The sequence below is a fragment of the Mytilus californianus genome, unplaced genomic scaffold (assembly GCF_021869535.1).
Source record: "Mytilus californianus isolate M0D057914Y unplaced genomic scaffold, xbMytCali1.0.p SCAF_10, whole genome shotgun sequence".
In the NCBI taxonomy this organism is placed as follows: Eukaryota; Metazoa; Mollusca; class Bivalvia; order Mytilida; family Mytilidae; genus Mytilus; species Mytilus californianus.
The window spans coordinates 74,679,738-74,701,485 of record NW_026262582.1 but is presented as its reverse complement, the minus strand read 5'-3'; the positions used below and the strand labels follow the sequence as shown (position 1 = coordinate 74,701,485).

The 21,748-nt window shown below is 32.4% G+C and overlaps 1 protein-coding gene across 1 annotated transcript; it reads left to right on the top strand.

The window, feature by feature from the left end:
- The first annotated feature begins 206 nt into the window (after positions 1–206).
- Positions 207–19,197, top strand: LOC127718535 (tubulin delta chain-like). Its single transcript, XM_052224608.1, has 12 exons — positions 207–303; positions 1,937–2,032; positions 2,678–2,730; positions 3,368–3,446; positions 4,296–4,354; positions 5,352–5,493; positions 6,902–7,054; positions 9,935–10,030; positions 10,686–10,758; positions 12,002–12,146; positions 16,388–16,548; positions 19,115–19,197. Exons 4-12 carry the CDS (start codon positions 3,382–3,384, stop codon positions 19,181–19,183), a joined length of 963 nt encoding a protein of 320 aa, XP_052080568.1. The 5' UTR covers positions 207–303; positions 1,937–2,032; positions 2,678–2,730; positions 3,368–3,381; the 3' UTR covers positions 19,184–19,197.
- The last annotated feature ends 2,551 nt before the right edge of the window (positions 19,198–21,748 follow it).

Sequence of the window (21,748 nt, the reverse complement as noted above, 5' to 3'; positions counted from 1 at the left end):
AATACATGCAGCATGCAAATAAATAAAAAAAAAAAAAAAGCACCACATTTAACTCTAGCATATACATGTATCTTGCTAATACCAAAACATATATATGAAGCACTAATACAGGAATATTTTTTAAAATTTCAGTTTAAAATTTTTTAAATAATTTATAAAGTAAAAATTTCAACTCTTGTAATTATTAAAATGTAAAAACAAAATTTCAGAAAAAACAGGCAGAGCAAAAATAGTCTGTTCCACTCCAGGACTGAACAAGACTTGTAAAATGTGAGAAGCTGTTAACAGTCCAGCAATGGTCTGGTAAGCTATCCCATAAAGAAGCAGCAGCAAAGCTAAAAGATTTTTTCCATATGAGGTAGTGCTTACCTGTGGTATTTCCAAAATATTACTGTATCTAAAAGAATATTCAGTGTGTTTAATTTGGAGTAAATTTTGTAAATATAAAGGAGCCTAATTATTTAAAATTTTATAAGTCTCAAGTGCCATTGTCCTGATGCGTCTTACTTGTAGGGTGGAACCTTTGCGTTCTCAAGAAGAGTTTCAGAGGATGATAAATAATCGTCATATACAAATCTTAGTGCTCTCTTGTATTTTTTCCAGTTTTTTAGAATTTTTTTCTGTACAAAAATGCCAAGCCAAAGGGCAAAAATTAAAATTACTCAAAATGAAAGTATGAAAAATTGTAAGTTTATTTAATCTGGTTAAAAAGGATCCAATTCTCTTGAGAACATTCAGCTGTTGTCATGGTTGTGATGCCTTTCTACACAAGTTACTTATATGTGCATCAAATTTTAGTTGGTAATATCAATTCCAAGTAACTTGACGGTTTCTTCACATGATAAAATATTTTGCTGAATTTGTATAAATGGATTTTTTGCAAAGGTTCTTTTCCCTACAGCAATAACTTGTATATCAGACACAAATATTATTGTTACATTCGTAATTAATCGGTTCCTTACCCAACCCTGTATTCCGGAAATTAGTCTCCAATGTAACAGTAATTATTTTATTATTGTTACATTTCCATGTAACTGTAGCCAGTGCCAAAAATAAAATAGCCTTTCAAGACATCATAATTATCTGGACTACCACTCCTGTCCAAAATTCTTCACTTCCAGAGGGTATAACATTTCAAACTCTATACAATTCTATTGTCCCCAATTTCCAACACATTCGATTTATATTTTCTGAAAATATGGGTTTACCAAATTTCACTGAGTTTGATGTTTAATACTTTCCAGAAGTGATATATCTTGGAAAATCACTTAATCATGGACACCATTTTGAAATCAAAGTAGATGTCTGAACGCCTCAAATGGTATCTTATCTTATTTTATGATTTCTTTTGTATATTTCTTGAAATATTTTGCACCAATATTAAAGCACACAAAAGATAAGACTTTTGGTTTAACATTCACTTAACTTTTTTTTTATGAAATCACACATGCATGCATTGAGATTAAAGGAGAGAGACTGTGCTAATAGACAACTTTTGAGTTTGATGCATTTCCGTCAAAATCTTTGGTATAGTCATGCTAGTAAACATCATTCGTGCTTTTAGGGCATTGTCACTTCTGTTCTCATGTTGAGCGAGTGGTTGGAAAACTATGATGCTATATTGCATGAATTATTTGGGCAAATTGAATTCTCATAATTGACAATCAGCACTGCTGCCATTAGGGAATTGTGATTAAGTACCTACAGAACAGACATTATTTCTAGTTTATCCTGCACAATGACGATCACTTAGATGTTTGATGAACGTTAATAGTGCAGGGATACCAGTGATCCCCTATATCTTGTAAATGACATCATAAAGGTGGGTTAATTGACGATTTTTTTCAGGTGAAGGACAAACTAGAAAATACTTAGATTATTCATTTGTCTTTTTGTTTTACAATCACCTAAGTCTATTATTTTTTTGCTATTTCAGACACACTTTTATACACCCTGATGGAAAACAAAGATCTGTACATGTAGATAGTGAGCCAAAAGATGTACAAAAGGCTTGTAAAGGTCTCAAAATAAGGTGAGTAAATGAACATGAATAAGTACAAAAATAAAGGACTAGAAATTCAGAAATGTTTGCTTGCATTTATTATTGTGGAATGGAAGATTTATTTTTATTGCAGTTTTAGAATTAAGTTTTATTATTTTTATTTTTAAGACATCTTGATCTTATCACAATTTTTGCAATAATAAAAACATGGCAAAAGTACAAATTCTAAAATTAGATATGGTATAACTGCAAATGAGACAACTCTCCACCAGAGAAAAAATGACATTAAAGCAGCAACTATAGCTTGGTCACAATACAACCTTCATGAACAAAACCCATAACTGCATAGCAAGCTGTAAAATGCCTAAACATGACAAACGTAAAACAATTCTAACAAGAATACTAACAGCCTTATATACCTAGAAAAGAAAAGAAAAAAGATATACAGCAACAAACAACTTCTAATTTACATATCAGTAGTACTAGTACCATTATGCTTTAACTTAGGCCCCAATGCTTTATAACTTGAAATTTACTAGTACTCTATACTCAAAATTCATGAACACTATCTTTTCAGTTGACCCTGATCCTTTAAAATGTTCTAGGGAAGATATTGCCACTGCTGGTCTGGGGTTCCTGACTTTGTCAAGGCTCATAAATATTTATTTTTTACAGAGATGGAAACATTGTATCTGGAAAGAGAGGAAGAGGAACAAATTGGGCATTAGGTATATATATATATCGCCATGACAATGCATGAGCTGTCTCCCTCTATTAAATCACTCTTTGAATAACTGTACATGTATGTAAATTCAAAAATATTTGCTTGCATTTATTTGTTAGATAGTTGAATAATAGCTGACCAAAAACTGCTGAACTGAATTCCACCAAATTTGCGCAAATTCCTTTGCAGGACATGAAAGCGTACATGTACATCTGCTATTTAATTTTTGGTTTGAATTTTCTCTGGTTGATTCCATTACAAACATGGACTTTGTGATATTTGCTTTTTTCACTATTTTACGAAATTTTCCTTTGATCTTGCTGTCAGACTGATAATTTCCTTTTTCAGCGGAGTCCAGTGATATGAGAAATTATAGATAGAAACTAAGGGGCATGCAGCATTGCTAATGAAATTGACATGAAATTTACAATGTCGTCATAGGTAAAATAGCGATTAACAGATTATCATTGGTCATCTCAACTTGATTGCCTTTCTCACTTTCGCCGTACCGGCTCAAGCGAGAAAATCAATCTCGTTGAGATGTTCAACGATAATCTATACATCATGTATTATTTGGGGATGATCAGCAACACATTTTTTTTCTTGAAAGACTCACAAAGGTTTCCTTGCATGATTTATAGGTTATCATGGATTTATGAAGAGTGGAGAAGATCACATACTAGAGGATACTGCCAACCAAGTCAGGAAAGAAATTGAGAGGTAACAATATTTTTATTGCAGAAAACGTGATAACAATAGTCATGTAAGTATTGCTATAATTGTTATTTTGATCTCATTTTCTCATATTTTTGTCTGTTGATCAGAATACAGTAACTTTTAATGATGCATAGATATTTTTATTTTGACAGAACCCTAACAAGACAAAAAAATATACAATAATTTGGACTTCAGAATTCCCCAAACATCCTTAAAGCCCAATGGACAAGTACTGAACTGTAACACACGGTCTAAGTTACTGACTTGATGCTGATTTTCAAACACAAGGTCAAAACTATATACAAAATCATTTAATGCCAATAAATTACAATACTGTAAACCAACTTATTTTCGCGAATACTTTACTGTTAATTCACAAATTATTGCGATTTTGTCATTTTACACTACAATGCGATTTTAATTTAATCTTGCGATATTGAGAAAAATCTTGTTTAATTCATATAAAATAATTTCAAAATGTGAGTTTAAATTATTTGGATTATAAACTTGACGCATTTTTCGCTATAATAAAAACATCGCAATAATTTCTGAATTTTTACAGTATTTCACTTCTTACCCTATCTAGTCCACTTCTCAGCTATTTAATTTTGCAATTTTCGAATCAACTTGATGCAGTTTAATAAGGAAAGATCCAAGTGGTACATATTTTTAAAACATTTACGAAAAAAGACAAATACTTCCTTGTTATTTATTTTCTTGAGTACTTATTTTCAAGGAATGAGGAAAAACAAGTGAAATTGTGAGCTACAGCTCACTGATGATACCTCCGCCCAAATATTTCGCTAAAACAGGAAGTTGTTGAGTGATGAAGTTCATTTATTTTTTTTACAGATGTGACATGTACAGTGGGTGTATAATGATGCACAGTTTAACTGGTGGAACAGGATCAGGTCAGTATTTATATGTATGGGTCTGTCCATTAAGTAAGTACTATAGCTCATGTGAATGAAACAAGTTTTGTTATATCCCCTTGGTCTTCAAATTTTTATATATCTAAGTTTTATCGATGTTGAGATTTATTTTTGGCTGAAACTGGTTTGTAAATTTACAAACTGCATAATAAGTCCCCTACCCATGAAGTCGAAGGGGACTTTAGGTTTGCACAGAATCCATCCATCTGTCTGTTTGTCCATCGGTTAGTCTGTCAAATCAGTTTTCAACACTTTTTTCTTCGTGATTGAAGATATTGATTTGATGTTTGGTATATTATTTTATCATAACAAGTTACAGATCAAGTTCAATTTTGTGCCAGTCTGAAGATTTTGTGCAGAGTTATGGTCCTTGTTATAAATCAGCTTTAAACAAAAAACACTTGTTCTTAACATATTCTACATGGTCATATACTAGAACTTTTAAGTCCAAACTTATAAAAATAAAACGTTTCAGCAACATATATTTCACAACTGTTCTCGTCATTTATTCCATATATATCTTGATGTAAAGTACCGTAATTGAGAAAAGGGAGACAACCCAAACCAATCACAAGGCCTTATAATGTTCCATTTGTTGTGTTTTTGTGATTTGAGGAAATATCAAGCTGAACTTTATAGAGATCTATATATTCTAAGAAAAGAGATTATCCAATTATTATCAATGTACTGTTGAGATCATTATCAAACAGAACCATACACAGATTTGTATATTTTTGGATTAGGATTTCGTTTATGTGCATCAGGCCATGAGGGAGGAATATCCCATGAATCATCTGATTTACGGTACTGTGAGGATCATTCACAAACATAAACTTACATAGACTTGTATATTTTTAGGATTAGGATTTCGTCTGTGTTAGGACATGAGGAAGGAATATCCCATGAACCATCTAATTTCCTGTACTGTGAGGATCACTTCCAAGTAGAACCTTACATAGACTTGTATATTTTGTAGGATTAGGATCTCGTCTGTGTGAGGCCATGAGGGAGGAATATCCCATGAACCATCTGATTTCCTGTACTGTTGCGCCATGTTTGACAGGAGAAAGTCCATTACAGAACTATAATGCTTTGCTAACACTGTCATACCTTCAAAGGTAAAATTACAAGTAATATAATGTGGGACAATTTGTTTAGTCCTAGAAATTAGAAATTTTAAATGCAAAAAAAGATAAACAACTCTAAATTAAGAGATTCTTTTTGTGATCCCTATTTTAGAGTTTTATTTTCATCAACTTACAGGCCATAATCTCGCCAGCGAATTAAGTAGCCAAAGAATTTGGAAAATCGCTAAATTTCACAAACTTACTGACTTCATACAAAGTCAAATCGCTATCAAAATCGGTAAATGGGAGTCAACTTGTGATTTACAAGTCGCATAGGTAAAAAAGAAAATGGTGACTGACAAAGAAAATTGAGTTTTTGAAACGACCAAGGACTAATACTGTCGATGATCAAATTAAATAAATACAACGGCGACTTTGAACATCCTCGGATATACATTCAAAACTGTTCAAACGGAAAACTGACTGTCTGTTTAAGTTATCATTTCATGATCTTTTTCATCTAAGGAAGTTGCATAATCACTCAGCTGATTTGTTTGTTTTTCCTTACTGATCAACACGTATAAGTCCTGGGTCGTTTCGAAAACTTGATTTTCCTTGTCAGTTGCCAATTCCCACCCTTAAGGTCATATTATTACTAGGGTACTCCCTCATGTACACAGCAACAGATTTTATTTAGATTTAAATTCAGGTTGATAGTACAAATGGTATCAATAGATAAACACCAACTATATAATATATGGTCTAAACCTTTTTATTTAGAACTTACTATATATACGTTTTGTACAATAACATATATGAAAAATAGTATATTTTTTATTGCATATAAAATAATTTCCTTAGTGATAAACACTTCATATGCAAGCTAAGGGTAATGGAATCTTGCTTCTCCAAGAAATTTACTACTTCTCCCTTCTCTCTCATGGAAGGAGAAGTCACTTCTCCCTCTCAAAAATCCTAGATTAGGCCCTGAGCTTATTTCTTATATTATTTCTTAAAACATAAATTGCTGTCATTATGTTATTATTTATGGATCCTCAATTAATTAATAATTAGTTTCTAATTTGTTCCAACACTAACTGTTGTTTTATTTTTTTGCCAGCTTCTTAGTTTTCTGCATTGTAATATATTTTTTCAAATTCTCCTTTATGTAAGGGCCTATGAGCCCGCGTGGTCAAAATAGTCAATCTACTGTATCACTAGCCTGTCAACACTGAGGTTGTCAGTGGTTCTCTAGGGACTCTGGCTTCCTCCGCAAATAAAACTGACCACCACGGAATAGCACAATAGTGTTGATAGTGGCATTAAAAATAAATCTCTTTTATGTTTTAGTAAAATTTAGAACCATACTATATAACCTTATATTTTTCCAATTTTACTGATCTTTTACAAATACAGTTTCTATTTTAGAGACATAATTATAAAGACGATTCTATTTCAGGAATACTGACTGTGTTGTTCTGACCTATAATGATGATGTTCTCGGAAAACTGCAGAGAAAGATGGAGAGTGTTTCTTTTGATGCCATGAACAGCTCTATAGCATCTGCTCTAGGCGGAGTATTCCTGCCAACAGATACCATGTCACCAAAAAGGTTAGATTGTCTCCCCTTACAATTATACCTCATCCTCTCAGTCATGGTCTATTGGCTTTAAAACTTTTGCTTAGTTTTCATGTGTTAGTTTGTGATTAAGTCGGTTTATGGGGAACCACTAGTGGTAATTTAATGATAATTGGTATGCAGTTGTATAAGCACTGGCATATCTCATTTCCATGGAGATTATTTGTCCCTGCCCCCTCAGTCATGGTCTATTGACTTTGAAATTTTTGCTTAGTTTTCATGTATTTAGTTTGTGATTAGGTCAATTTATGGGGAACCACTAGTGGTAAGTTAATGATAATTGGTATGCAGTTGTATAAGCATTGGCATATCTCATTTCCATGGAGATTATTTGGCCTCACCCTCTCAGTCATAGTCTATTGACTTTAAAACTTTTGCTTAGTTTTCATGTATTTAGTTTGTGATTAAGTCGGTTTATGGGGAACCACTAGTGGTAGGTCAATGATATTTGGTATGCACTTGTATTAGCATTGGTACATCTCATTACAATGGAGATTATTTGACCCCACCCCCTCAATTATGGTTTAATGACTTTGAAATTTTGCTTAGTTTACATGTCTAAGTTTGTGTTTAGGTTTGTTTAAAGGGAACTAATTATGATAAGTCAATGGTATTTGGTATGCAGTTGTATTAGCATTGACACATCTCATTTCCATGGAGATTGTTAAGCCTTGTACCTTCAGTCATGGTTCATTGACTTTGAATATTTGCAAAACTTACATGTTAAAGTGTTGCTATTTGAATTTCAGCATTTGCATTAATCGAAATTACCAAAAAGCGAGACATATCTCTGTTATAACAGTTTATTAAATAAGAAAAGAATTTGTATAATATTGACATGAAAAATAGCTTGAATTGTCTCCCCTTACTCATAAAATATTTTTTTATGGTACCTTCTTTAATAAATAAAAAATATACAATTTTTCACCATAGAGATTTATTTTATTTCACCTTACATAGTACAGTATAAATAATTACACTATACACAAATTCTTAAAAATCGTAAATGAAAAAAATAAAAAATGTATAAAAAGGGGCATACATAGTAGTTTCTTCCCCAAATCTATACGACATAGTCATATGCTTACACTTTAAGGTTTGATGCGTTCCTCTCTTATATAAAAATGGGTAGGAAATAATAACCTCTTAAAAACAAGCTATATACTGTCAGTTCTTTCACAAACAAGGTATGGATTATTTCCCCTTATGTTAAAGGATGTAAATAGTCTCAAAACTGTAAAACATGTTCACTTGCTTGCACTAAATAAAAAGAAAATGCTTGGTTGTCTCCCCTTGCACTAAAAATGGCAAACATTAAATGTATTCCCCTCCTCATAAAAGATTTGATTCCTTTTAGAAAAAGGTTTAAAAAGTCGTTTTTGACTTAAATCCATCAGAATGGTTAACTCTTACATCAAAAAGTTTTGATTGACCCTATTAAATAACCCAAAATATGGTGTTTAAAGTTTTTTTCTCAAATCTATAGTAAAATTGTAACATCTTTCCTGAAAAATGTTGATTAACTCTCTGGCATAAGTTTAAATTCAGATATGAAGGGTCTTCTCTTACACCATGTCTCCTATAACATAAAAAAAGAAGGTAAACACAGTCTCTAGAAAGCTATGAAAATAAGCACTGCTTCCACCAAAAAATTTTGAATTGCCTCCACTCACATGACAAATTGGGTAAACAGCAAGTTTCCATAAAAAGATAAAATAGTCAACCCTTAAATGACAATAATATGTAAAAAGTTAGCTGGCCTCATATCAAAAAATTAATTTGTCTCCCACCACACCAAAAAAAAGTTTGAATTGTCTCCCATTACATTAAAATTGTGTTGAAACTTTGACATGAATCCATTAAAAATGGTCTCCTTTTACATGCAAATTGTTTGTTTTGTCTCACCATGTTTAAAATAATCGTGTACGTTATCACCTTTGTCAACAATTGGTAAAAGTGATCACTCCTACATCAATTTGAATTGAAAGAAGATTATTTTATGGCCTTTTTAGCTCACCTGGCACAAAGGGCCAAGTGAGCTTTTCTCATCACTTGGTGTCCGTCGTCCGTAGTTAACTTTTACAAAAATCTTCTCCTCTGAAACTACTGGGCCAAATTTAACTAAACTTGGCCACAATCATCACTAGGGTATCTAGTTTTAAAAATGTGTCCAATGACCCCGCCCACCAACCAAGATGGCCGACATGGCTAAAAATGGAACATAGGGGTAAAATGCAGTTTTTGGCTTATATCTCTGAAAGCAAAGCATTTAGAGCAAATCTGACATGGGGGTAAAATTGTTCATCAGGTCAAGATCTATCTGCCCTGAAATTTTCAGACAAATCGGACAACCTGTTGTTGGGTTGCTGCCCCTGAATTGGTAATTTTAAGGAAATTTTTCAGTTTTTGGTTGTTATCTTGAATATTATTATAGATAGAGATAAACTGTAAACAGCTATAATGTTCAGCAAAGTAAGATCTACAAATAAGTCAACATGACCAAAATGGTCAATTGACCCCTTAAGGAGTTATTGTTCTTTATAGTAAATTTTTAACAAATTTTTGTAATTTTACAAAAATCTTCTCCTCTGAAACTACTGAGACAAATTTAACCAAACTTGGTCATAATCATCATTAGGGTATCTAGTTTTAAAAAATATGTCTGTTGACCCCACATTATTTTAGGTGAGTGACACAGGCTCCTTGGAGCCTCTAGTTTTCCGTTATAACTTACTTCCTGTAACATATGATAAACCAGACAGTAGATAGAGTTTACAAGCTTAAGAGGAGTTAATCAATGTATGCATTACATTTTTGTATTCTAATTGCAAGTTCATATTTTTTGTTTTGTAGTGGGCCAAGTATAGGTATGGAACCTTGGGAGATGATAAGATCAGTTTGTCCTCTTCCAGCAAATAAATTTATACAGGTCCATCATATAGCTAAAAGGTAACTTAAAACAATTAAGTAAAAAATGGTACTGTAAATTCAGGAATTAATTAGTTCATTTATTGGTGTGAATTTTTGAAATATGGACACAAATACAAGATAATCTGTGCTATTTCAGGATAACCTGCATACAAATACATGTATCTGATATCAAAATGCAAGTCTTTATAATTGGGAATCCAACCCAGTCACGTTATTTGCAGTTATAAATACCTCACAATTGAAACCTCACAATATTTTTTTAATTTACAGTATATTCAAGCAACTTCTGGACCTGGTTAAACTTATCTGATAACAATTGAAAAATATTTGTTTTGAAAGGATGTCTAAAATTATTGCAAAAGGATCTTTATTTGGTAGTTTTAGCTTCACATGTAGTGGTGCTCCAAATTATTGGAGATGTACAGATACTACTGTAAATTTTAGAAATTATTGCGATGTTTTTATTATTGCGAAAAATGCGACAGTGTTATAATTGCAATAACTTAAACTCGCAATTTGAAAATTTTTATATGAATTGAACAGGATTTTTCTCAATATCGCAAACAGTTAAAATCGCATTTTAGTCTAAAATGACAAAATCGCAATAATAAATGCACGAATTAATTTCTGAATTTGCAGTAATCAAACATATGCTTTATTTTTGCTGTTACAGTAAGCTGTCTTGGGCAGGATTACAGAAACAGATGAGTCAAGGCATTAGGCGACATGATAGCAAAGGAAATGTAGTATCCTTATATGTAATTAGTATCAGGGTCAGAATTAAGTTTACAGAAAAGAGAATACTGAAAAATGGGCAGAAAAAACTAAACAAATAGGGACTGTTTGGTTGGTATTGCTGAAATATATAGAATAGAAAACAATGAGCAAAATATAAAGTGTAAGATTTGATTTGATTTTGATTTTTGGTGTTTTAACGCCACTTTTAAGCACCGCTTTTGGGCTATTTTGTGGCGGCCAGTTTTTATTGGTTGAGGAAGCCGGAGTGCCTGTAGAAAACCACCGACCTTTGATAGGAAAACTGACAATCCTAGTCAATTAAGATTGGAGTCGAGAGCACCCGCACGAGCGGGGTTCGAACTCACAACCTCAGTGTTGACTGGCTAGTGATTACAGTAGTAACTACTTAGACCACTCGGCCACCGAGCCCCCTTAAAGTGTAAGAGAACAGCATAAAAAATTAAAGAAAACAAAAAAGGAGGACATACCCCTTAGTGTAAATGGAAATGATACTTTAATAATTTAACAGAAAAATATATTAATCAAGAATATTCACTATGTATTTCAAAAATAACAGAGGTGTGCATTTAACACAATTTGTTGATTGAAAATGATCATGATCTTTCAATTTAATAGTAAAAAGATGTTGTATGATTGCCAATGAGTAAACTATCCACAAGTGAAAAATTGTTGTGGATGTAAGCAACTATATGTCACCTTACTCCCTTTGGCATGTTTAAATTTGTTTGGGTATTCCTTCCACTATGACAGTGATGTGACCGTAACAATAAAAAAATGAATAAATGTCAGTTGAAAGGCTTTGTTAATCAGATCAGCACAAACAACAAACAAACAACAAAAAGACAAAAAAAAAGAAAATATTAAAAATTCTCATCTTTTAGTTTTTTGGTTGAATTATAAACAATTACCTGTCCCTGTTTACATTTACTAAGGTAGTTTATTGGTTGAAATATTGACAGTTATCTGTCCCTGTTTTCATCTGTCACATGTATATACAGTCAAACCTGCTTAAGAAACTTCCTGTATGAAGCAAAACATGTGTTAAAAGACCATTAGTTTAAGGTCTCTCTGTAATGCATTTCATATAAATTGAACCTGTATTAAAAGACCACCTGTCTTATGAGACCACTTTTTGACTCTCCCTTGGGTGGTTTCTTAAAACAGGTTTCACTGTATATTATTTAATAAATCAAGAGGAGAGAACCATATATTTTCCTTATACAGCATCAGTTTGGTAGTATAGGTAATGTAGTGATAGCACGAGGTGACAGTACAGAGACATTTTATCCTCAGATGACACAGGTGCTGGAGAAAAAGTTCCGTAAATCTTTCAACACTGTCAGCTGGAATCCCTTTCCTATAGATATCTGGACTGGTATGAGTAAAAAGTAAAATAACAAAAATACCAAACTCTGAGAAAAATTCAAAAGGAAAGTCCTGAGCCTATAGCAAAATCAAAAGCTCATACATATCAAACAAATGGATAACAAATGCCATATTCCTGACTTGGGACAGGCATTTTATATGTAGATAATGATAAATTAAACCTGGTTTTATAGCTAACTAAACCTTAAAGAATATGTTTAATTATTATACTTCCTGTAAGAATGTCCTTCTATAGTAAAATTGCTCTATTTTTGCATATTTTTTAAAAGAAATGTATAGAGTTAACTGCACTATGCGAAAATAATATGCATTGCTGTTGCAACAGACTATTGATTTTTATGTCAATCATTTTCGATTTCATGTGCAGAGGCGGAGCTTAGTTGCTTTGATAGACAACTGGGTTGGATTTATTAGCCTGACAATTAATTAACTACAATGTATTACAGTTAAACTATGAGGGAAAATAGTAGATATCATTTAAATTTTTCTGACATTTTAAGAGACTTTAAAATACTGTAGTTTCTGTTAGAACGTTTTTGTTCTTTGTTTACTTTTGTTTACTGCCGTTGAAGCCAAAATTGTTTGAATACTTTAGAAGTCATTTGTTACAGATAAATAGTTATGAACACATCACTGTTTTTAAAAGTTATTGAGTACTATGGAAAAGGTTAATGAGAATGACATGGAAGGGGTATGGAGTAAACCTTCTTTAGACAAAATCCAAAACAATACCGGGCAATCAAAGCTATATGACACGATGCCTTTTGGTACTTCTTCATCTTGAAGTCAACGAGAGTTCATGCCTTCAACAATGAGCAAAATATAGGTACCTCACAGCAAGTTTAAGACAACCTCTAGCACAAGCTTAAGAAGAATTCTACTTATTTAACCAGTCAATAATATAGTATTAATGTATGGACTTTTTCATATTGGCCCTGTAACATGCCCGAGGTATTAATAATGGCCAAGGATGGTTGTAATGGCCCTGAGGCAGCGCCAAGGGCATGTTACAGGGCCAATATGAAAAAGTCCATATATTGATACTTTTATTTACCAACTAGAATGGTGGTAAAGGGTTATTTTCGTGCAACGTGATCGCTGTTTTTTATTTCACGTTCAACGTGTTTTTACTTTTTTTTTACGTTCAGTCGTGCAAGACAGCTGCCTCGTTCAACGTGTTTTGCTCGGTATTTTTCAAATAAAATTCAAACACTTGGCAGGGATCTAAGAAACAACTTTACATAATGACTTCATATTAAGTTCAAATCTGATATGTTTTTAACTTGTGAACACATTTTGGATCTCCTAGATACATGCTACCTCATTGCCGATTCTTTGAATTTTTTGGTAAAATGAAAAGAATGACTTTGAATAGGATCGATATCTTAACAGTGATGATCTTTAACGTGTTTGCACTTTTCATCATCTCTCAGTTCAAACTTCCTATTTCTGATACTTTTAACCACGAGTCGTGGTAGCTGGTGGCACGGATAACATGACAACGTGTGTATTCTTGTCAGTAATAAAGACAGTGAAATAGATCAAGAATACACTTTCGTGTCTGCGGGATATTTGCATTTTAAAAGTTAAGACTTTTCGTTATATACTTTTTTAAAAGCTGTAAACCATTTATATCATAAATGTGTATACTAAATCAGTAATATCAAGTGAAACAGAGAGTTCATATATACAAGAAGACAGTGACTCAGCCTACGGTCACAAAAGGTTCACATCAAAGTCTTTATTTTTCGTGCAACGTTCATGACAGAAATTATTTCACGTTCAACGTGAAATTATGTCTTATTTCACGTTTTTTCCGTGCAAGCACCCCCCTTTACCACCTCCAACTAAGGCAACTTCATTCAAGAACAGTCTTCGAGTCTCGGATCCAAATACAGCTAACCACGAATCTATAACAGGACCAATTCAAAAATGCAAGTTCATAACACTTTGTTTACCGTAAATGGTTTTAATTCTTCGATTAAACAAAGAGTAAGAATCTTACCGTGAAGATACAGGAATTCATAGCTGAACTTGATGTCTTTTTGCATTTACGATAGATTTTTGGTCAACATTGTCAGATGTAATTTCTGATTTCTCATCCAAGTACTTTATTTTATGCTATTACAATTCATTTCATCTAGCAAATATAAAGTAGCTGGGAAGAATAAATCAGACAGTTTAACTATTCTTACTCTGAGTAGTCTGCGTTCTGCTTATTGATAAACGGAAATGAAACAGTGATAATAATCGAAAGTCGTACTCGAAAAAGGCTGTGTAATATTTCTGTTTCAAGTCGTTACAAAACACTAAACATCATTTAAACTTTTTTTTATGATATTAAGTTAAAAAAAAATGAAAAAAGTTGTCACTTATATGAAGAAATAAACAACATTTTGATTTAATCGATGTCCCGTTTCATCTGTTCATAATGCATAGCTGTGATTTCGTAATGCACGGGTGTGATTTCGTAATGCATGACTGAGATTTCGTAATGCATGGCTGTAGCAATTTCTCCGATCATAATGACCAGTTGTTGAAATTTTCCTTTTATAAAGCATGGGCATTTCTATACATATTGTAGTAAGTTGGTTAATAATGATTTATATTCAGATAGAGTTTAAATAAATCATTTCACCTCAAAACACATACTTTTGAATCTATTCATTTGTAACTCTTTCTAGCAATCAAGTAGACAAAGTCAACTTTCTTTAAGACAGCATATTTATATGCAGAGTTACATATAGGGCTTCTTTTCATAGTATAAAGCATTTTTTGTTTACATAGAATTACACTATTGGCACTATTTGAAATAGTAAACAGTCAGTATAATAATGATATCAATGTTGTGTTTAACATTGACTATGGAAAATAGTAGCCAGGGTGAGAGACAATAGTGCACTCCCCTTCAAGTCATGCACTATTGTCTCTCACCCTGGCTACTATTTTCGCATAGTCAATGTTAAACACAACATTATTATATAAATAGTGTTGACAATTACATTTAGAGATACATAATCTTTAGTAGACATCTAAGTTTTTCTATTTTTAATCTCTCAACTTGTCGAGCAGTTTAAAAGTTAAAAAGTTTGACCAATGAGAGAAGAAAAAAAGTATTGTATCTAATGAGAAACACCTAAAACCTCTCAAAATGATATGGTCCAAAAAAGAATTTGAATTTCATGTAAAATAAAACTAATTTTAACAGTATGATGATAAATTTCTTTCAAACATGATCAGAATTTTATTTAATTTTCACCTGTTCAACAAAAATATAGTAATTAATTGATTTTTTAAGTCTTTTGATATCATAAAGCATCTATGCCAAAACAGCTACCGGGTACTCCAATTCTTGTGTTGGCTAATAATGAGCCTCCTCGTGGTGTTTTTTATTATGTGATTACCTGGACACCCCATGTGGGGCCTCAATAATGGAAAACATACAATATTCATCCATACAACATATCTGGCAAAACAGTTACTGTAGATTCATTTATTTTCATTGGTACCATTTTTGTGGATTAAGGAAAACTTGCATGACCGTGGATATTTAATTTTGTGATTATGCCGAGCTCTGCGTACTATCCTACAGAAAATAATTATTTCTTTGAACATTTAATTTCGTGGTTCCCCTGTACCCACAAAATCAATGAAAATTGGTATCCAACGAATAATAATGAATCCACAGTACACTGAAATTTAAGGTGTCTTTTGAAAGAAAACACAAAAAGAATAAATTGCAATTCAGGAATAAACAACAAATGTTCTTGTCTTTTTATAGGAAACCATAAAACTATATGTTAATTAAGGAATGACTGTAATATTTGTTCTGTCTATGAAGAAATAACATCAAAAATGTGGTGCACACTGAATAACCCGCGTAGGGGATTATTTTAAAGTGTGCACCACATTTTTTATGTTATTTCGAATAGACAGACAAAATATTACAGTCATTTCTTATAATTTAATTCTAAATTCCATTTTAAACCTGAGTAAACCATGAAAAAACGTTGATGACGTCACGATCACATGACAAAATTATGTCTATGAGCTGATAAACAAAACAACGTCAGCCAATCAGAAGACGCGTTACATCCAAAATTAAATTATTTAGGTATAAAACAAAAATTAATCAACTGTTCAGGAAAGTATTTTTAAGAACGAGAGAAGTACATACATTATGTGTCAGTAAAAAATTTATCTTATATCTTCAATAATTTCTTGTTTCAGCCAAGACCAACAGTATTGGACCAAAAGACACAGCTTCGATAACAGTAGCATCAAATTCAGAGTCAATAGTAGAATACCTCGAGACAGTCTATGAAAGGTCAAGGGTCAAATTTGCTGCAAAAGCTTATCTCCATTGGTACAACAAATATGGAGTAACCAATGTAAGTAGGATAGTGTTTAGATGGAGTAACAAATGTAAATAGGATAGTGTTTAGACGGAGTAACCAATGTAAATAGGATAGTGTTTAGACAGAGTAACCAATGTAAATAGGATGGTGTTTAGATGGAGTAACCAATGTAAGTAGGATGCTGTTTAGATGGAGTAACCAATGTAAATAGGATAGTGTTTAGATGGAGTAACCAATGTAAGTAGGATGGTGTTTAGACAGAGTAACCAATGCAAATAGGATAGTGTTTAGACAGTGTAACCAATGTAAGTAGGATGGTGTTTAGACGGAGTAACCAATGTAAGTAGGATGGTGATTAGACAGAGTAACCAATGTAAATAGGATAGTGTTCAGACAGAGTAACCAATGTAAATAGGATGGTGTTTAGATGGAGTAACCAATGTAAGTAGGATGGTGTTTAGACAGAGTAACTAATGTTAGTAGGATGGTGTTGAGACAGAGTAACCAATGTAAGTAGGATGGTGTTTAGACAGAGTAATAAATGTGAATAGGATGGTGTTTAGATAGAGTAACCAATGTAAGTAAGATGGTGTTTAGACAGAGTAACCAATGTAAGTAGGATGGTGTTTAGACAGAGTAACTAGTGTAAATAGGTTGGTGTTTAGACAGAGTAACCAATGTAAATAGGATGGTGTTTAGATGGAGTAACCAATGTAAGTAGGATAGTGTTTAGATGAAGTAACCAATGTAAGTAAGATGGTGTTTAGTTTAAGTTTAACTGACATTTGAATGAAACATTGAGTGTGAAATCATAAAGGATTATGTATTTGTCACATTAAACCATTTAACTTTACTATTCTTTTTAAAAAAAATACTTCCAACACCCAAGTATTGTCATTGATATAGATGTACTAAAAATCAAGGGACATAGAAAACTATATAAATTGAAAGGACATGCCAGTAAACAATGGTACACAAATATCAACCAAGATATCTATTGAAAAAAAAAAAAAAAAAAACAATTATGAACAACTAATGAATGGAATACATACTACAGATAACATGTTTAACGAAACATGTTATTGCACATCACTTTGCAACCATTCGTCAGTAATTTTTTTGGTAAATGTCATTCAAAAAAACTTTATTGAATGATAACTGAAAAGTTTTCAAAATACTGAAAATTTGATAGATTGTTACTGATTGTGTCAAAAGGGGGTTGGCATCTATGCACTCATTGAATATTTTTCTCTAGTTGAATTTTTCAATTAGTTATTCTATAAATAATAGTTTGTTAATTGTATCGGTTCAAAGTAAAACTGAGAATGGAAATGGGGAATATGTCAAAGAGACAACAACCTGACCAAATGGCAGATAACAGCCAAGGCCACCAATGTGTCTTCAACGCAGGGAGAAAGTGTTTGTATGATCTCACTTTCATCAGGAATGCTCAAAGTCAAATATTTGAAACCAATAGATGTTTTAGTATGGAAACATGTGTTGAGCTATATGACAAAAAGTTACAATAGTGGATTCACACATTTCAAATGTCTAAAAGGGACACTGAGGTTGTGAGTTGGAACTGGTGCACTAGACTCAAATCTTAATTGACTATGATTGTCAGCTTCCCTATTGAAGGTCAGTGGTTTTCTCCAGGCACTACGGCTTCCTCCACCAATAAAAAAAACTGGACGTCACGAAATAGCCCCATAGCAGTGCTAAAAACGTGTTAAAACGCAAAAAAATCAAAAATCAAATCTAGTGTCTAAATATTTAATCAATGGTAACAAATAATCAGCTAATCATCGACGTCAAGGAAAGACAAAGAATAATGAAGTTATTGCTTTGGAAATCCTGGTCTGAAATCATTTTAAGCAGCAAACAAAATTATTTTCATTTACCTGTGTATATAACATGTATTCTATTTGGCAGCATTTTGTTCAAGGTTAACATCATTATATCATGTATATGGCGGCATTTTGTTCTAGGATATATGGTTGACTTTCTGAAATTGTTTATTATCTCACTCCTTATTAATTTTGTATTTAAATTGTGTCATAGATCTAATTTATTCGTTCAGTGTATATTCACTTGTTTGTTTTCATATGTCTTTTGATTGAGTTATACCATTTCTATTGATATTTTATAGTGATGTTACATTATTGTTTCAGGTAAGGGTGAATGTTGGTACCTTTTGAGACGTTTAAACCCACTGCATTTGTTTGCACCTGTCCTAAGTCAGGAACCTGATATTCAGTGTTTGTCGTTAGTTGATGTGGTTCATAAATGTTGCTCATTTCTCATTTATAGATTGGACCCTTGGTTTTTCCCATTTGAATGGTTTTACACTAGTTTTTGGGCCCTTTATAGCTTGCTGTTCGGTGTGAGTCAAGGCTCCTTGTTAAAGACCGTACTTTGACCTATAATGGTTTACTTTTTCAAATTATGACTTGGATTGAGAGTTGTCTCATTGGCACTCATACCACATTCTTATATCTATGAACACACTTAAATGCATTTTAAAATTCAACATTCAAAGCTAAAATATGAAATAGCGGAACAGTGTAATTTTTTAAGATTTGATTTTTATCTTTTTCAGGAGGATTTTGAAGAAGCATTTGATGTTGTAGAAGACATTATACAGAATTATAAAAGTGCATTTTCATGAAGTATAAATAAAATTGTTGATTTTAATAGTCATGATCATCAAAACAAATGTGTGTCTTATGTTTTTATGTTATTTTTTTTTTTCTATAATCAAGAGCCTTTAAAACCTTCTATATAGGCATATATGACAAAGTTTCTGTCATTTTTATGTGCACTGTGGTTTTTAAAATTTTTTTTGGTTTGTAAAAAAAAGAGCCTAAAAATACCAAAGAACATTCAAACTCGCAAATGTCTCACTTATTATGAGTAAATCTGTCTTTAAGATACTATGTGGACCAATTTTTATACCCCACATTATTTATTGCATTGGGTATAATGTTTTTGACCTGTATGTAATATGTCTGTCCATCCGTTCGTCGTATCGTCCGTCCGTCAGTCCTCATCGCAACTTCTCATCGCAACTCCTCTGCAACTACACAACAGAATTTCATGAAACTTTGTATCTAATAAGTAAAGGCAACAGTAGTATACTGCTGTTCGAAACTCATAAATCGATAGAGATAAAAACAAATTTGGGTTACAAACTAAAACTGAGGGAAACGCATCAAATATAAGAGGAGAACAACGACACAACAAAAACACAACATTAAAATGTAACACGTACAGAAACGAACTATAATATAACAATGGCCATTTTCCTGGCTTGGTACAGGACATTAAAAAAAAAAAAGGAAATACTATGTAGATGTGCATATCGACAGGAAATTATGATTCAATTTTTTTCTTGTAGTTACACCCCTTTGAACTTATTTGCCTCAATATACTACTGCAACAGTTTGTCATCGCAACTGCTCTGAAACCACACAACAGAATTTCTTGAAAGTTTGTATATAATAAGGACATTCTATGTAGATGTGCATATCGACAGGAAATTATGATTCAATTGTTTTCTAGGAGTTATGCCCCTTTGAACTTATATGCCTTAATATACTACTGCAACAGTTTGTCATCGCAACTGCTCTGAAACCACACAACAGAATTTCATGAAACTTTGTTGATAATAAGGACATACTATGTAGATATGCATATCGACAGGAAATTATGATTCAATTTTTGTTCTAGGAGTAACACCCTTTTGAACTATTTTGCCTCAATATATACTACTGCAACAGTTTGTCATCTCAACTCCTCTGAAACCACACAACCGAATTTCTTGAAAGTTTGTAGATAATAAGGACATTCTATGTAGATATGCATATGGACAGGAAATTATGATTTTTTTCTAGGAGTTATATATGCCCCTTTGAATTTAGAATTTTGGACTAAATATACTACTGCAACAGTTTGTAATCACAACTCCTCTAAAACCACACAACAGAATTTCATGAAACTTTGTATTTAATGAGGACATAATATGTTAATGAGCATAACCACAAGAACATTTTTATCAGTTGACTTTTGTAGAGTTGTGAGTCTTTGAACTTAGGAATCTGGTGAGATTTTGTTTGTTCAGTGGCAATGTGGGGGTGATGTGTATGCGAGCGTGTTCAGAAAGGTTCTTTAATTTGTGTAAGAAATGATCACAAGGTTTACATGTCTATCAGGCTTAGTTTCTCTGACCTTGGCCTCATTTTCATGGGTTCATTGACAACGTCAAGTTTATGTGATACATGTAGTAAACGTTGACCTTTACAACTGTCAACATAAAATCAATCCTGGTTAACAGAGCAGGTGAGCCATTTCAGCGTGTGCACTTTTGTCAAAATGTAATATGTTGTGACTGATCTAAAATGGAAGTCCAGTTCGATATAGACGATTTTCACTTTTTTCATTGATCAGTGTTGCATGCAAGTAGTTATGTCCTCTTCTTAAATACTATAACTATATTTGGTCTGTGGAATGATAATTATGTGTACATGTCTGTCTGACAGGGATCCTTTGACCTTGACATCAACTTCATGGTTCATTAATTAATATTAAAATTTTTTGGTTTGGTCTGTTTCTTTTATACTATTAGTAACTGGTCATTTATGGTGTATGAAATAGTTAAAAAGTATATGTTTATATCTGACTTGGTTTATCTGACCTTGACCTCATTTCCATGGATACTTGATAATGTTTAGTTTAAATGATACATATATATATATATATATATATAAACAAGTCTAAATTGAAAACAACGTTCAAACCTATGATTGCGTTGGATAAAAACCGCAATTTTTATACGTGTGCATGCAAAAACAAATTTCTTGTTAGAGGGGTCTAAATACAGCACAAACAACATTTTCCAAAAGACCAAAAAGTGAAAAAGTATATTTTAACAACACGCATTTGACTAACAGGTCGAACAACAAATGTTCTTAACCCTGCTGACTGCCATTGGCGATTGCCAAATAAACGGATCACAAGGTGATATATATATATCATTTCCATTCTCTATTTTATATTTATAACACTTTATCGTTAGTACTATCAACATACAATCATTCATGGTAAGTAAAACAAGCGACACATTTCAGCTTTTCGGCTCTTGTTTTCATATTATGAGCAATAGGCCAACTGTGCATTTGGTGCATGGAATGACTGTACGCTGTACTTGTCTGTTGAAGGGCTCATCTGACTTTTA

What these genes read in the sequence shown, in the direction of transcription:
- LOC127718535 (XM_052224608.1), top strand. Translation starts at nt 3,382, where the DNA reads ATGAAGAGTGGAGAAGATCACATACTAGAGGATACTGCCAACCAAGTC. An exon ending in ACACTGTCATACCTTCAAAG is followed by an intron (nt 5,494 to 6,901) that starts GTAAAATTACAA and finishes ATTCTATTTCAG; the next exon opens with GAATACTGACTGTGTTGTTC. An exon ending in TCCTATAGATATCTGGACTG is followed by an intron (nt 12,147 to 16,387) that starts GTATGAGTAAAA and finishes TTCTTGTTTCAG; the next exon opens with CCAAGACCAACAGTATTGGA.